Source organism: Giraffa tippelskirchi, chromosome 3, assembly GCF_054371585.1.
Source record: "Giraffa tippelskirchi isolate mGirTip1 chromosome 3, T2T-mGirTip1v1.2.pri, whole genome shotgun sequence".
Taxonomy (NCBI): Eukaryota; Metazoa; Chordata; class Mammalia; order Artiodactyla; family Giraffidae; genus Giraffa; species Giraffa tippelskirchi.
Window position 1 is genome coordinate 191994507 of NC_137277.1, and position 17426 is coordinate 192011932.

Consider the following 17426-nt stretch of genomic DNA (forward strand, 5'->3'; position numbering starts at 1 on the left):
CCACACCCTCCCTGACCCCAACAAGACTGCTCTTCTGCTAGTTCCAGAGGAGATGAATCCTAGTCCTGACAGCTCTTGATGCGATGTAAGACCTTGGTCAAGCCATGCCCCCCAAGCCCCCTTTCCCCATCTGTATAGTAGCTCTGATACACAGTTATTTGCCCCATGGGCCTATTCGTCACTGGCCAAGTCCCCACAAGGGATGTGGAAGAATGGGGAGCCCCTCTGAGGGCAGAAGCCCAGGGGGATGAGATTGTGGCGGCAGATCTGAGTGTCCTGGGGCTAAGAGAAGGCCTGTGCCAGGGCCAGCCTTGAGCTGAAGCCCCCTCACCTGGGGGTTCTCCCTTGTTTAGAGACCAAGCTGTGAAGATCCAGCCAGCACTGGGGCCCGCTCATCCACCTGTAAGTAGAACCACAGTGGGGAAGGGAACAGAGGGGGGTGGAGGTCAGGACAAAGAGGGAAGAGGCAGAAACGGGACAGTATTCAGAGTCAAACTGGGGAAGGTGTGAGTCCGCGCCTGCGTGTTTACATGGGTGTGCACACGTGTGTGTGTTTGCACATGTGCATGGGTGTGCACACGTGTGTGCATCTTGGTTGCGAGTCAAAGCTGCTCTTACCCTCTGGAGCCCCTGAATTCACCCCAGGTGGTTTTCCCCACATTGGCATGGATCTCTGATGGCCAGCTGCTCTCAGTGACAGCACACACCCCAAAGCTTCCGTGAACCCCTGGGAGACTCCCATCCCCTCCCAGTCATCCCCACCTCCAACAACTCTCTCACTTCCTAGTTCTTTGATTTGGCTGGGTAACCTGTGGACACTCAGTCATCATCTGCCTGGTGGAAAGGTAGGTTGGAGAAAGAGGAATCAAAAGAGCTTTTAGGAAGTATAATTTACAAAAATATTGAACCACTATGTTGTACACTTGAAACTAATATCGTAAATTGACTTTGAAAGTGAAACTGTTAGTCACTCAGTTGTGTCCGACTCTTTGCAAGCTCCTGGACTGTAGGCCACTAGGCTCTTCTGTCCATGGAATTCTCCAGGCTAGAATCCTGGAGTGGGTCACCATTCCCTTCTTCAGGGGATATTCCTGACCCAGGGATCGAACCTGGGTCTCTTGCATTGCAGGCAGATTCTTTATGATCTAAGCCCAGAGATTTTTTTTTTTTTTAGAGAGGTTTTCAGTCTGGGGCCCCAGTGACACTAGTGAAGGAGCAGACAGAAAGAACCTAAGGCTCTGCTTTGGTCCATGTTCTGGAATAAACACCAGGAGGGTGTCTGGAGTCAGGAAGAAGAGAGAAGTCAGGATGGGAGATGTAAATATGAGGAGAATGGGGGTAACATCTAGGAGAGTGTCCGGAGCAGGAAGGCATCTGAGGACAGACCACTGGTCTCCACCACGTTCAGAAATGGAGGGACTTCTCTCGTGGTCCATTGCCCTGGCCATGATGCAGGGCGCATGGGTTCAATCTCTGGTCAGGGAAGTGTTCCTCATGCCATGGGGCACGGTCCCCCAAAAGAAAACAAACAAAGCCGACAGAAATGGATCAAGAGTGAGGAAGCGTCAGTGAAGGAGGCTGTGGAACACTCAGGGAGGGAGCCAGCCCGGGGGAGAGTGGGGGTCCGGAGAGGAAAGCCCTCCCAGAGGGGCAGAATGGGCATGCGCGTCTAGCACCGCTTAGGGCTTGGCTCTGAGGAGCTGATCACCACGAGTCTGGCTGGGGAGCAGGGCCGTAAGCCAGACTGGAGACGGGAAGAAAGCAGAGACCGGCGCAGCCAGCTCTTTGAAGGCATTCTGCTGTAAAGGAAGGGCAGAGAATCGGGTGGCACTGAAAGGCTTTGTAGTGGAGATTTTCCCGGTGGGCTGCTCTGGGTCTTTGTCTCCTGGTTGCAGTGTGTGGACTTTGTCCAGGTGCAGGGCGCAGGCCCGAGGTAACACAGAACCACCTGGGCGGTGCAGTTGTGTCCACGGGCTCGGTTGCCCCACAGCATGTGGGGTCTCAGTTCCCCAGCCAGGAACTGAACCTGTGTCCCCTGTATTGGAAGGCAGATCTTTTTTAATTTATTTTTTAATGGAAAGCGGATTCCTAACCACTGGGCCACCAAGGAAGCCTTGAGAGTTTTTCTTTTAAAGAAGGAAGATAAGAGACTCTCCGGTCCTGTGGTTAAGATGCCAGCTCCTAACGCGGGGGACACAGGTTCAATCCCTGGTTGGGAGCTCAGATCCTGCATGCCACACAGTGCAGCTTAAAACATTAAAGTGATAATAATTAAAAATTTTTAAATTAAAGACGGAAAATAATATAGTGTGTTTACATGCTGACGGGAGTAATCTGGCGGAGAGGGCAGTGCTGATACTTCAGGTTGAGCAGGCGTGTGGTAAGAGCTCCATCTTTGCACAGGAGAAAGGGCCGGGCTGCAGCCTGCGTGGGGCGGCCTGGGTGGAGGAGGGCAGGGGACAGCTCACCCCGCTCTGGGAGAGACAGACTTAGGAGGTGCTGGATTTGCTGAACACGTGGATGGGAACTTACTGAGCGCCTGCCACAAGGCAGTAGGCTGCTGTGTGGATAGGATCAAAGAGGCAGGTGCGGTCCTGCCCTCAGGGAGCAAGCAGCGAGCTGGCCTGACTGCGCTGACTGCAGAGGAGAGAAACAAGGGTGAACTGGGGAGTTGCTCATTCAAGAGCACGGCTCGGAGAGCTGGGAGGGGGCTCAGGTCGGGGGTCGAGGAGGACGTGGGGAAGGGGTCTAGAGGACGCGGGAGAGAAGCGGACTCCCCGGGACCCGGAGGAGAAGGAGAGGCTGAGCGTGCCCTGCGGGCGGGTGGCTGCAAGCAGCTCGAGGGACAGTCCGGCTGGCCGGAGGCCTCCCGCATCGCCTGCCCGTCCCATCCCCAGGAGGCGGTGGACACGCGAGCGACTGGGCTGGACCCCAGGCAGAAGCAGCCTCAGGAGCCCGCAGCGGCCCCGGGCGCCCGGGACCCCAGCAGCGCCGGGCCCGGCTTCATGAGGCACCTGCTGGAGGTGGAGGAGGAGGAGGCCGCGCTTCGGAGGGCCGCCAAGGCCCGCGCCCTCCCAGGCCGGAGGTGCCCCCGGGCACTGGGCCCCATGCCTGCCCCCGCCCCCAGCCTGCCTCCGCCCCTGCCTGCAGCCCCGGCCCCGGCCCCGGCCCCCGCCTCTGCCCGGGCCTGGGCCCCGGGCGCCGCTCCAGGGCCCGCTGCCGTCCTGCCGGTGCCCACGTCGGATCTGGCCTGGAGAAGGACAGAACTTCTGAGCCACAGCGGGGAGAGGAGCCTGAAGGCACGGTAGGAGCCACCCCGGAAAGCGTCGGGATCCGAGCACAGCCCCAGGGCCCCCGCACCCCCTCCAGACTCCCGTCCCGGCGCCGCGCCCGTCTGCCCCTCCTGTGTGTCCCCTCCACGTCCCCTCCCTCCCGGCTCTCTATCACTCACACTGAAGCCCCTGCCTAATCGCCAAGCCCGCTTCTCTTTCTAACCCGTCTAGATGCCCCTCACCTCTGCCTCGCGACTCCCGGTCTCTCACAGACTCCTGTGACCTCTCAAAGCCTCCCCAGGGTCCCTCCTATGGCCTCCCTGCCCCGGCTGCCCCTCCCCCCCCCAGCTCTCGGGGTCCGGGGCAGGGGTGGACGGCTGGATGTGCCCTGGGCCCGGCTCTATCCTCTGCAGGCAGGAGCTGGAGGAGCGCTGCCTCCCGAAGGTGTGTCAGACCTGGGAGGAGAGGGCAGAGGAGCATCTCACCATGAAGCAGGAGGAAGGTGAGGGCGAGCCTTCGGGGCGGGGGGGGGGGCCCCTCTCAGAGCCGGGGAGCCCTCAGTCCTCGGGCTGGTGGTCTGGGTGGGGGATGGGCAGAAGGCTGACCTGAGCCCTCTTCCCTCTTCACGAGGGGCCTCTGAGCGAAGGGAGCAAGCCCTGCAAAGCGCTCTTGTTTTTGGAGGCATTTCTGCCTCCTCCAGCACAAGCCCACTCTGTAGGTCCCCTGGAGAGGCCACCAGGGATGGCGGCAAGACTCCAGAGCCCCTCCTGTGCTAGACCACCCCTCACCCTTTAACAGGACCACTTGCCCTGAACACGTTGCTGACCCACATTTGATCTGCTTGCCCATGCCCTGGACAGCCCAGCTGTCTGATACTGATCAGTAGCCCAGCTACTGATACTGGGCTGCTGTTGAGGAAAGAGCAGCCTTCACTGCAGGCGCCAAGCTAGGAGTCTAGGCAGCTTAAAAGGCCCAACCCCACACGGCTTTCAGGAAAGGGGTTTAAGGACTGAGTGAGGGAAAGGGGGGCAGGGGTCATAATCAGCTCCTGGGCCTTCTTCTGATTGGCTGCTGGTGAGGTCACTGGGCGTCAGCATCATCAGCCTTCTCCTTCCAACCAGCCTGGGGTAGCAGTGCTTGTAGGCAGCTTACGGTTAACTTCTTCCACTTGGTGGGGGTGTCAGTATCTGCAAAATGGCTCAAAGGACAGGCTCAGATTACCGATAGTCCTTGTAGTGTAGTAGTGTTGGTCGCTCAGTCGTGCCCGACTCTTTGTGGCCCCATGGACTGTAGCCCGCCAGGCTTCTCTGTCCATGGGATTCTCCAGGCAAGAATACCGGAGTGGACTGCCATTCTCTTCTCCAGAGGATCTTCCTGACCCAGGGATCAAAGCCGGGTCTCCTGCATTGCTGGCAGATTCTTTACCGTCTGAGCTACAGGGAAGACCCTTTAGTCCTTGAGGAGGAACTAAAGTTCCTTGACCTTATATGTCTAAACTAGTATTATTTTGTCTTGTTGGACTGTTTTACCTTCCTGCATTTTCTCGCTTCTCTGACTGAATCCATTCTTTGGGACTCGGAAAAGCTTCAGAGGCTAAAAGTCTTCTACAAACAAGAGGTAGACAGAGGACGCGGTGCAGAGGGGTCTGTCCCAGGAAGAGTCCCTAGGGTCCTGTTACACACAGCTCCCCACTCATCCACCACATCCTACCTCCACCAAGAAAATTAAAAGCCTGAACACCCACCCTGGGCGAGGCGCCCTTTGCTCCCCAGCGTCCTTAGCTCGGGCCCCGTGACTCCGAGTACCTGTGCTGTGAGGATGAGATGAGCAACTGCCGCTTCCTGGGGGCTCTGCGAGTGGCCTAAGCCGCTGTGCACACCTGTAACCTGGCAGGCCGGCCCTGGCCTTGGACCGGGGGAGGGCCGGGGGGTGTGCCCGCCTTACACCCTGCACTCCTCCCCTCAGTCTGAGCCCCAGGCAGGGCCGGGGGGGCCCTTCTGCCTTCCCTGAACACACTCTTTGGCTCCCTAGGACCGGATCCTTGAAGTTCACTCTTTTTTAAAAAATGTTATTCATTTGGCTGAGTCGGGTCTTAGTTGCAGCGCGCAGGATCTCTTGCGCCAGGCGGGATCTTTCGTTTCGGTGCGCGGACTCGAGCTGTGGGGCGAGGACTCCGGAAGATGTGGGCTTGAGTAGCTGTGGTGTGTGCACTTAGCTGAGCCCTAGCATTTGGAATCTTAGTTCCCTGACCAGGGATCAAACTCATGCCTCCTGCATTGCCAGGTGGATTCTTAACCAGTGGGCCCCCAGGGAAGTCCCTCGCTTCTTTCAGCTTTAAAGCTCTCTACCCTTTCTGGAGGGCTTTTCCAAGTCCAGCACCCATTGCCCCACCTCCTTGAGCCGAGTTCACGGACAACATGACTCACTGGCATAGAGACGCAGCATCGTCTCCAGGACTTTCAGCCCTGCCTGGTGAGGAAAGAGCCGGTTACCTGCTCTGATGGCCCGGCCACCCTACATTGGAGATGATCTTAAATGAGGCTGTTCTGTTTATCTCCTTTTTCAGCCTGCCTGCCTGTGGCAGCTCACTGCTTACTCCAACCCTGAGCCCAGCCCTACCTCTTCCCCACATTTCAGTTCTGTGTGTCAGAGACTTACAAGGTCTTTGATGTCCCAAGTGCTGAATTAATACAACCTGTCTGGGAGGGTGTCTTGTTGTTCAGTCACCAAGTCATGTCCAACTCTGCAACCCCATGTATCGCAGCATGCGAGGCTTCCCTGTCCTTTACTATCTCCCTGAGTTCGCTCAAACTCATGTCCATTAAGTCAGTGATGCCATACAAACATCTCATCCTCTGTCACCCCCTTCTCCTCCCGCTTTCAATCTTTCCCAGCATCAGAGTCTTTTCTAATGAGTCAGCTCTTGGCATCCAGTGGCCAAAGTATTGGAGCTTCAGCTTCAGCGTCAATCCTTCTAGTGAATATTCAGGGGTGATCTCCTTTAGGATGGACTGGTTTGATCTCCTTGCAGTCCAAGGGACTCTCAAGAGTCTTCTCCAACACCACAGTTCAAAAGCATCAATTCTTCAGTACTCAGCTTTCTTTATAGTCCAACTCTCTCATCCATACGTGACTACTGGAAAAACCATAGCCTTGACTAGATGGACCTTTGTTGACAAAGTAATGTCTCTGCTTTTTAATATGCTGTCTAGGTTTGTCAAAGCTTTTCTTCCAAGGAGCAAGCATCTTTTAACTTCATGACTGCAGTCACCATCTGCAGTGATTTTGGAGCCCAAGAGAAGAAAATCTGCCACTGTTTCCGCTTTTCTCCATCTATTTGCCATGAAGTGATGGGACCAGTTGCCATGATCTTAATTTTTTGAATGTTGAGTTTTAAGCCAGCTTTTCCACTTTCCTCTTTCACTCTCATCAAGAAACTCTTTAGTTCCTATTCTCTTTCTGCCATTAAAGTGGTATCATCTGCCTATCTGAGGTTGTTAATATTTCTCCCAGCAATGTTGATTCCAGCTTGTGATTCATCCAGCCCAGCATTTCGCATGATGTACTCTGCCTACAGGTTTAATAAACAGGGTGACAATATACACCTTCACCTTGCCACCAATTTAGGGCACCCCTGCTATGCCCCAGGCACCATGCTAAGCTCTTTATAGCCACGTTCTCATGTAATTCTTACAACAGCCTTGACATACTCCTTTCCCAATTTTGAACTAGTCTGTTGTTCCATGTTCAACACTAACTATCTGTCTATCTTACAGATAAGAAAGTTGGGGTCATAGAAGTGCCATGACTTGCCCACTGCAACTATAGTAGTTTGCTTGGGCTGACATAAGGAGGTACCATCAGCTGGGTGGCGTACAGTCCGCTCTCCCGTAGTCTGGAGTCTCGCGGCCGCAGCCTGGGTGTGGGGGTGTGGTCTCTGCTGGCGCCCCCTCCTGCGTCCTCGCAGGGCCCCTCTGTGTGAGTGCTTCCCCGGTGTGTCTTGTGTGTCCAAATTTCCTCTTCTCTTAAGGACACCAGTTAGGTTGGATTAAGGGCCTCATTTTAACACAGTCACCTTTTTAAAGGCGTTATTTCCAAATATCGTCACATTCTAAGACAAATGGGCGTGGGCAGCGCCGGTGTCAAGGCTCCAATATAAGAATGTAGGCAGCGAGCACAATGTGGTGTACGTAAAAGCAACCCTGAGGCTTGGTAAATGGCGGAGCCAGTCTCATCACCAGGCCTGTTGATTCTAACCTGGATTGTGCTGTGAGCTGTGAAACCAGCCCCACCCTTGTAAGGACCAGGACGTAACTTTTCTATCAATTGACGCTGCTCTGGGACTTGAGCGACTCCTGGGACTGAGAAGCATCCTTCTGGGTCCTCTGCTCTGGTCCAGACAAATGAAGTTACCTCAGAAGCTGTGCTTGGTTGCTCAGTCCTGTCCGACTCTTTGTGACCTCACGGACTGTAGCCTGCCTGGCTCCTCTGTCCATGGGGACTCTCCAAGCAAGGATACTGGAGCGGGTTGCCATGCCCTCCTCCAGGGGATCTTCCCAACCCAGCGATCAAACACAGGTTTCCCACATTGCCGGTGGATCCTTTACCATCTGAGCTACCAGGGAAGCCCATCTTAGAAGCCAAGTCCATCCAGATAAGTAATGGTTATTGCCCAGTCGCTAAGCCGTGTCCAGCTCTTTGTGACCTTGTGGACTGCAGCCCGCCAGTCCTCCCTGTCCTTCACTCTCTCCCAAGGTTTGCTCGCATTCATGTCCACTGCGTGGGGGATGCCATCTAACCATGTCATCAGTGGCGGCCCTCTTCTTTCGCCCTCAGTGTTTCCCATATCAGAGTCTTTTCCAGTAACTCGGCTCCCTGCATCAGGTAGCCCAGGTATTGGAGCTTCAGCTTAGATGTGTAACTGCAGAGCCCCAAAGCCAAGGCACAGGCTCAGAGTCAAAAAGACCTGTCTGGTGCTCTGACCTCCGAGCCTCAGTTTCCCCATCCATACATGGAAATAAGCATTCTCCTCTGAAGAGTCTGTTGTAAGAATTACATGAGAACGTGGCTATGAAGAACTTAGCGTAGTGCCTGGCACATAGCAGGGGTGCTCTAGGTGGGGCGAAGGCGGGCCCTCGGTCTGACCTTGTACTAGGGAGTGAGGTGCATCTACGGGCCCTGCTCCTCCACATTTCACCCTTGTGGTTAGCTCATTTGTCCACCAGCCATGAGATAGAGGAGGCTCGCCATGGGGTGCTTGGAGCGGATGGGATAGTGTTAGAAACAGGAGATGTCCACTCCCCGCCCCACCCCACCGCCCACCCCAGCCTTCCGCAGCTACTTTGAGATCTTCAGTGGTCATGGCGAGGTGGATGCGCAGAGCCTGGAGAACATCCTGCTTCTTGTGGGCATCTCCCTGACGCCGGCCCAGGTGGAGGGTGCCCTGAGGAGCGCTGACATCGACGGTGAGTGCGAGGAGGCTTCATCCTGAGCCCTGGCAGGATCAGGCTCATGGGCAGCATGGGACCTGCGCAGTCACATGGGGCTCTGTTCCAGGGTCCTGACTTTGGTTCACCGCTTTGCTGTTGCGGTCTAGAAATTCTTGATAATTTTTGAGCGAGGGGCCCTGTTCTGCATTTCTTTCTTTTTTCTTGTTTGGTTGCAGTGGACCCTCATAGCAGCACTCGGACTTTTCTAGTCGTAGTGCTTGTGGGCTTCTCTTGCTGTGGAGCGTGGGCTTAGTTGCCCTGCCATGTGTGGGATCCTAGGTCCCTGACCAGGGATGGAACCCGAGTCTCCTGCATTAGAAGGTGGGTTCTTAACCACTGGACCACCAGGGAAGTGCTTCATTTTCATTTTGCTCTGGGAAAATGCAAATAATACAGCTGGGTTCTGGCTCCCAAAGTTAGTGATTCCTGAGTGCCTACTGAGTGCCAGGTTCTGGGGACCCAGAGATGACTAAGACCTAGTTCCTGACCCTAAGATGTGGGTTATCTCTGAAACACTCCTCCAGCACATTGTGTGTGCTTCATCGGACATTCCTCCATGACTTGGTCACTCGTTTTACCAGCTGTATGGCCTGGAACAAGTCACTGAAGTTCACCAAGTCTCAGTTTTCCTGCCTGTCAAATGGGGCTTTCAGCAGTTACCTGTCTCATTGAGCTGCTAAAAAGATCAAATGAGATAATCCAGGCAAAGCACTGAGCACAACACATGGTACACAGAATGCGTCCAGGAGACATTAACTGCTGGTCTTATTCACTCTCTAAATACTTTTTAGCTGCCTGCAGTGTGCCCATTCCTGTGCTGGGCACTGGAATAAAGGGATGTGTGAGACCTATGAGATCTGCCCTCGAGATGCTTGCACAGTCAATGACCCAGAAGGAAGAGTTACCAAAGGCAGCAGTGCTTAAGGTGGCTTGGAGGAAGGGATGAGGGAGGAAGGCTTCCTGGAGGAGGTGATACCTGAGCCAAATTGTGAAAGATTAAGCAGGAGTTAGGCGGGAAGAGAAGGAGGAGGAAGGGCATTCCTGGTGGCAGAAATAGCTTGCACATAGGGCATAGGGCACAGAGTGAGCAGCGTCGTCCCGTCGTGTGGTTTGGTTGACTAGACGCAGGGAACACAGCAGAGCTGTGGGGGCCTGGGCTCCTGACCCCTGAGTGGCAGCTCTGCTTCCTCCATCACTGTCTGATCACTCATGCTAGGCTAGGCATTGGCCCTTAGTTGATCTCAGGCAACAGCCTGTTTTTGTCTGTGCCTCAAGCCTCATCTATGACATGGGGATTAGAGTATTAGCGCCTGCCGCTCCCCCCTACCCCTGCCCCAAGGATGACTTTAAGGATTAGAGACCATTCATTAATTTGTCAAGTAGCTGAGAGAACTGGCATCTGGTCCCATCGCTTCATGGCAAATAGAAGAGGGAAAAGTGGAAAGCAGTGGCACATTTCATTTTCTTGGGCTCCAAGATCACTGTGGACGGTGACTGCAGCCATGAAATTAAAAGATGCTTGCTCCTTTAAAAGAAGGAAAGCTATGACAAACCTAGACAGCATATTAAAAAGCAGAGACATTGCTCTGCCAACAAAGGTCCATATAGTCAAAGCTATGGTTTTTCCAGTGGTCGGGTATGGATGTGAGAGCTGGACCATAAAGAAGACTGAGTGCCAAAGAACCGACACTTTCAAACTTCGGTTGGAGAAGACTTGTGAGAGTCCCTGGGCTACAGTGGGATCCAACCAGTCCATCCTAAAGGAGAGCAACCCGGAATATTCACTGGAAGGCCTGATGCTGAAGCTGAAGCTCCAGTACTTTGGCCACCTGAATGTGAAGAGCTGGCTCATTGAGAAAGACCCTGTTGCTGGGAAAGATTGAAGGCAGGAGAAGAAGGGGACGACAGAGGATGAGATGGTTGGATGGCATCACTGACTCAATGGACTTAAATTTGAGTAAATTTCAGGATATAGTGAAGGACAAGGGAGCCTTGTGTGCTGCAGTCATAGGGTCACAAAGTGCTGGACACAACTTAGCGACTGAACAATAATAACAAATTTGAGAGAGCATTTCCCAAGCACCTTTTTGTTTTAAGTCCTGAGGACACAATACAGAATAAAACACCCGGTGCTTGCCTACCAGAGCTTCCGTGAAACGCCAGGTCTTATGAGTGTGTGGTTGAAGTACAATTATTTTACGAGAATGTTCAATTGGGAGTCTGACCTACACTGGTCTGACTTCCCTCAGGAAGTGGCGGTCAAAGGAAGCATTAAGGGAAAGAGTTGGAGGGAATTCCCTGGTGGCCCAGTGGTGAGGACTTGGCACTTTTACTTCTGGGGCCGGAGTTCAATCTGTGGGTGCAGAACTAAGATCCTGCAAGCTGCATCGCGTGGCCACAAGGAACAAAAAGAAATAGAAACGAAGAGTTAGCATGTGGTGGAGAGAATTCTGAGATGAGAACGCAGCACGTACAAAGGCCCGGAGCAGGGGAGGAGGGGCCCCTGGTGGGAGCAGGTTAGTGCTGGGGGAGCTTGGTACCTGGCAGGCTGCAGACAGCTGACAGGCAGGTCTGGCAGGCCGTTGGAGGCCCAAATGGGAAAAGTGCAGGTAAAGATGTGTGCTCATGCTGACTGACGCACGGCAGTAAAGCTGCTGACATTTGCTGAGCATGTGCGGTGTGCACGGCCCTGTTCTCAGCACACCGCCTCAGCTTCTCTCCCATGAGAAAGGCGTTACGGCCGTCCTCACCCTATTAGACGAGAGAACTAAGGCTTAGTGGGGCTGAGAGGCTTTGCCAGCGTCACAAAGATAGTGACTGACATGAACCCAGACTGCTGCTTCTAGAACCTTCTGGGAGCCTCTAACCCAGGAGATTTTAATTCTTTTCCTTCTACTTCCCTATGTGTACCGCACTTTCTACATCGACTACGCGTTACTTCTATAATCAAACCCAACCAGTAAACGCTAATAGCCGTGCCTGGGCTGCAGTGTCCGAGCCTGCCCCAGAAGGCCCCTGCCCACTCTGTGTTCTTCTGGCCTCCACAGGAGATGGTCACGTGAACTTCAAAGACTTCTTGACCGTGATGACAGACACCAGGCGCTTCTTCTGCTCTGTGGGTGAGCAGGGGTGAGCCCAGGGCACTCAGAGCTGGGGCAGGGAGGGGGGCAGGTGGCTGGTGGGGGGCTTGGGCATCCCAGGGTGTCAGATGGTAACGGCAGCCCCATCCCATGTCCCCAGAACAGAATGCCCTGACGGACATGGCTCCTCCAAACCCCCACACTCTGTTCTTTGAGATCCTGTCCCTGATGGTGGAGATGCTGGCCTTACCTGAGGGAGCCTTAGAGGAGATCACCAGGTGAGTAGGTCTGGTGGTTGTGGGTGGAGGGTTGTGGACACACAAATAGCACCTAGCTGTTTGGCAGCGGAGGATTTTGGTTAGTTAGGACTCAGTTGCAAATGAAACACACATAAAACTGGCTTATGCAAAAGAGAAAAGTATCGGCTCACATCACTGCTCAGAGCTTCAGGAATGGCTGGATCCAGGAGACCAGCTGATACCATTCAGGCTTTATGGCTCCTGCTTATCTCTGTGTTGGCTTCAAGCTCAGCTAGGCCCTTCCCGCAGTGAGAAGGATGGCAACTGGCAGCCCTTACTCATACCCTCCTTGTTTTGCAACCTCAGCAGCAAGAGGAATACCTTCTTGCAGTACCCATATAGCAATCCCAGAAAGAAAATGTGACAGAGCCTGTCTAGGGCTGGCTGGACAACAAGAGATGGAAGCCTCCCCACATTTCCAGAGTGGGCTGGTGGGTGGTTCTCATCTAAGAAAAAGATGGCTGTGTACAAAAAATGACATGAACACTTGAGGGCTACAAGCAAAGGGTCTCTCTTGCAGTGCACAGAGGCTTGTCTCTATCATTCAGAAAGTAGGATCATTTTTTCCTACCACAGACCAGGCCTTTTCCGAAGGGGCCAGGAGAGGGGGAATGATTACATATGTTTCAGCAACACCAACTTAGCAAACCCCAGAGACAAGAGATCTGTCTTCCTCTCAGCATCTCTAAATCACTAAACATATACAACCCTGAAGATGGCAGATGTATAATTTAAAAAGCAATAAAACAAATTCTCATGTATCCATTTCTTCAGTTTAAAAATAGATAATTTCCAATCATCTTGAAGCCCCCGAGTGCCCCACCCTAACCACAGAGTACTTTCTCTAGTAACAAGAACCAACCCTTATTCATTTGCTTTTTGTTTTAAAATCTCCCTGCGTATTTTTCCCCATGTCATTCACTGAAAATTTCAAATATATGGCAAAGTTAAAATGATTTTACAGTAAACAGTTGGATACCCACCACCTATATTCTACTGTTGCCATTTTGCCATTCTTTTACTATCCATCCCTCTATTCTTCAATCTGTATTATTTTTTATTCATTTTATAGTAAATTATAGTCATTTCCCTCTAAATACGTCAGTATTTTGGGCTGGGCAAAAAGTTTGTTTGGGTTTTTCATAATATCTTACAGAAAAACTTGAACGTACTTTTTCACCAACCCAATACATATCATCAGCTCATGATCAATATTTGTATAGAGCTTCCCCATCCCCATCTTTTGAGATTCATATAATGTACATTCGATGAAATGCACAGATCTCAAGTGTATCATTTAGTGAATCTCAACAAATTCCCACACGCCAGCAACCTGAGCCCCTGTCAAGTTATACAGAATTTTACTATCATTCCAGAAAGTGCCCTCATGACCCTTCCCAGCTGGTCCCTGAAACTACGCTTCTTTTAATTTTGTTCCATCACAGATTGGTTTTGTCTGTCTTTCAACTTCATATGAGTGGAAGCATACAGAGTACAGTCTTTAGTGTCCAGCTTCCTTCACTCAGCATAATGCTTTTCCCCCCAAACTTTAACATTTTTAAAAGTTTTATTTATTTGTTTGGCTGTGTCAGCTCTTAGTTGCGGCGTGTGGGACCCTCTGTTGCGGCGTGCGGGACCCTCTGTTGCGGCGTGCGGGACCCTCTGTTGCGGCGTGCGGGACCCTCTGTTGCGGCGTGCGGGACCCTCTGTTGCGGCGTGTGGGACCCTCTGTTGCGGCGTGTGGGACCCTCTGTTGCGGCGTGCGGGACCCTCTGTTGCGGCGTGCGGGACCCTCTGTTGCGGCGTGCGGGACCCTCTGTTGCGGCGTGCGGGACCCTCTGTTGCGGCGTGCGGGACCCTCTGTTGCGGCGTGTGGGACCTTCTGTTGCGGCGTGCGGGACCTTCTGTTGCGGCGTGCGGGACCCTCTGTTGCGGCGTGTGGGACCCTCTGTTGCGGCGTGTGGGACCCTCTGTTGCGGCGTGTGGGACCTTCTGTTGCGGCGTGTGGGACCTTCTGTTGCGGCGTGTGGGACCTTCTGTTGCGGCGTGTGGGACCCTCTGTTGCGGCGTGTGGGACCTTCTGTTGCGGCGTGTGGGACCTTCTGTTGCGGCGTGTGGGACCTTCTGTTGCGGCGTGCGGGACCCTCTGTTGCGGCGTGTGGGACCCTCTGTTGCGGCGTGTGGGACCTTCTGTTGCGGCGTGTGGGACCTTCTGTTGCGGCGTGTGGGACCCTCTGTTGCGGCGTGCGGGACCCTCTGTTGCGGCGTGTGGGACCCTCTGTTGCGGCGTGTGGGACCTTCTGTTGCGGCGTGTGGGACCTTCTGTTGCGGCGTGTGGGACCTTCTGTTGCGGCGTGCGGGACCCTCTGTTGCGGCGTGTGGGACCCTCTGTTGCGGCGTGCCAGCTCAGTGGTTGCAGCACAGCTTGACTACGCACGTGCATGTGCTTAGTCGCTCAGTCCTGTCCAACTCCCTGTGACCACATGGACTGTAGCTGCCTGCTCCTCTGTCCCTGGGATTCTCCAGGCAAGAATACTAGAGTGGGTTGCTGTGCCCTCCTCCAGGGGATCTTCCCAACCCCGAGATCACACCCATGTCTCCTGCATTGCAGGTGGATTCTTTATACCCACTGAGCAACCTCAGAAGCCCATGACTATATCACAATATAACCTATTTGATCAGCAGATGGACATTAGGTCTATGTTCAGTTTCCAGCCATGATAGAACCAATGTGAATATTTTGTCTGTCTCTGGGACACCTGGGCAAGAGTTTCTTCAGAGCTGTAGTTTTGAAACTTTTTGATCTAGGAAATCGGTTAGTATTTTTTATATTTGAATTTAAGAATGAGAGATCTAAAACATAAATATCTATTTATTTAACAAAGATAAGGTACGTGACATTGTACAGGAGACAGGGATCAAGAAAATCCCCAATGAAAAGAAATACAAAAAGGCAAAATGGCTGTCTGAGGAGGCCTTACACATAGCTGGGAAAAGAAGAGAAGCGAAAGGCAAAGGAGAAAAGGAAAGATAATGCAGAGTTCCAAAGAATAGCAAGGAGAAATAAGAAAGCCTTCCTCAGCGATCAACGCAAAGAAATAGAGGAAAACAACAGAATGGGAAAGACTAGAGATCTCTTCAAGAAAATTAGAGATACCAAGGGAACATTTCATGCAAAGATGGGCTCAATAAAGGACAGAAATGGTATGGACCTAACAGAAGCAGAAAATATTAAGAAGAAGTGGCAAGAATACACAGAAGAACTGTACAAAAGAGATCTTCATGACCCAGATAATCACGATGGTGTGATCACTCACCTAGAGCCAGACATCCTGGAATGTGAAGTCAAGTGGGCCTTAGGAAGCATCACTACGAACAAAGCTAGTGGAGGTGATGGAATTCCAGTTGAGCTATTTCAAATCCTAAAAGATAAGGCTGTCAAAGTGCTCCACTCAATATGCCAGCAAATTTGGAAAACTCAGCAGTGGCCACAGGACTGGAAAAGGTCAGTTTTCATTCCAATCCCAAAGAAAGGCAATGCCAGAGAATGCTCAAACTACCACACAATTGCACTCATCTCACACATTAGCAAAGTAATGCTCAAAATTCTCCAAGCCAGGCTTCAGCAATACACGAACCATGAACTTCCAGATGCTCAAGCTGGTTTTAGAAAAGGCAGAGGAACCAGAGATCAAATTGCCAACATCCACTGGATCATCGAAAAAGCAAGAGAGTTCCAGAAAAACATCTATTTCTGCTTTATTGACTATGCCAAAGCCTTTGACTGGGTGGATCAAAATAAACTGTGGAAAATTCTTAAAGAGATAGGAATACCAGACCACCTGACCTGCCTCTTGAGAAACCTGTATGCAGGTCAGGAAGCAACAGTTAGAACTGGACATTGAACAACAGACTGGTTCCCAATAGGAAAAGGAGTACGTCAAGGCTGTATATTGTCACCCTGCTTATTTAACTTATATGCAGAGTACATCATGAGAAACGCTGGGCTGGAAGAAGCACAAGCTAGAATCAAGACTGCTGGCAGAAATATCAATAACCTCAGATATGCAGATGACACCACCCTTATGGCAGAAAGCGAAGAAGAACTAAAGAGCCTCTTGATGAAAGTGAAAGAGGAGAGTGAAAAAGTTGGCTTAAAGCTCAACATTCAGAAAACTAAGATCATGGCATCCGGTTCCATCACTTCATGGGAAATAGATGGGGAAACAGTGGAAATAGTGGCTGACTTTATTTTTTGGGGCTCCAAAATCACTGCAGATAGTGACTGCAGCCCTGAAATTAAAAGACTCTTACTCCTTGGAAGGAAAGTTATGACCAACCTAGACAGCATATTAAAAAGCAGAGACATCACTTTGCCAACAAAGGTCCGTGTAGTCAAGGCTATGGTTTTTCCAGTAGTTGTGTATGGATGGGAGAGTTGGACTATAAAGAAAGCTGAGCACCAAAGAATTGATGCTTTTGAACTGTGGTGTTGGAGAAGACTCTTGAGAGTCCCTTGGACTGCAAGAAGATCCAACCAGTCCATCCTAAAGGAGATCAGTCCTGAGTGTTCATTGGAAGGACTGATGTTGAAGCTGAAACTCCAATACTTTGGCCACCTGATGCGAAGAGCTGACTCATTGGAAAAGACCCTGATGCTGGGAAGGATTGGGGAAGGAGGAGAAGGGGATGACAGAGGATGAGATGGTTGGATGGCATCACCGACTCAATGGACATAGGTTTGGGTAAATTCCAGCAGTTGGTGATGGACAGGGAGGCCTGGCATGCAGCGGTTCATGGGGTCGCAGAGTCGGACACGACTGAGCGACTGAACTGAACCAAACCCCATTACATGTTAGTCAAAAACATTTTAAATAAAAAAATAACAGTACTTTCCAAAACAAACAAAAAAGTTAATGAGAAGAATGTCATTGCTTTACTGTATTGAGAATCTCTTTAGTGTCTGGAATAAAAGTAGTTGGCTGGATTTTCTTATCTGCTTCTGCATTCAATCTGTTGCAATCTATTTTTTCAGTTGAAGAATATGAAGAAATCAGGCATCTCACAAATATGTAATTGGAAAAAGTATTTTAATAGTCTTTTCATTTAATAGCCATATATCATGGAGATTTTTGTTTTGTTTTTTACTTTTTGGAGCAAGCAGTTAATGAGGAACATTTCTTTGAAAACAAAAGAGAGACAGAGATTAATGGGAACAAATTGTGAACTCAGTTTTTGAGTCCAGAGGGCAGTTAATTGCGAGGGTTCTTAAGTGTCAGGCGCAAA

General features: G+C 51.6%; 1 protein-coding gene across 12 annotated transcripts in view; it reads left to right on the top strand.

Annotated features, from left to right (window-relative positions):
• The window catches only part of SPATA21 (spermatogenesis associated 21), a 47672-nt gene that overhangs the window by 16385 nt on the left and 13861 nt on the right, over positions 1 to 17426 (top strand). For 8 of the 12 annotated variants that reach the window (XR_014078371.1, XR_014078372.1, XM_081575056.1 and 5 more), the window contains exons 6-11: positions 354 to 402; positions 2898 to 3304; positions 3686 to 3774; positions 8600 to 8737; positions 11809 to 11880; positions 12002 to 12119. Coding sequence is in view for 10 of the 12 variants with exons in the window: in XM_081575056.1 (XP_081431182.1) it covers positions 354 to 402; positions 2898 to 3304; positions 3686 to 3774; positions 8600 to 8737; positions 11809 to 11880; positions 12002 to 12119 (873 nt within the window). In the remaining 2 variants the exon portion in view is untranslated. Of the gene's footprint in view, positions 1 to 353; positions 403 to 2897; positions 3305 to 3685; positions 3775 to 8599; positions 8738 to 11808; positions 11881 to 12001; positions 12120 to 15025; positions 17128 to 17426 lie in introns of those variants that run through there. The other 4 variants (XM_081575057.1, XM_081575058.1, XM_081575063.1 and 1 more) reach the window with 2 other exon arrangements.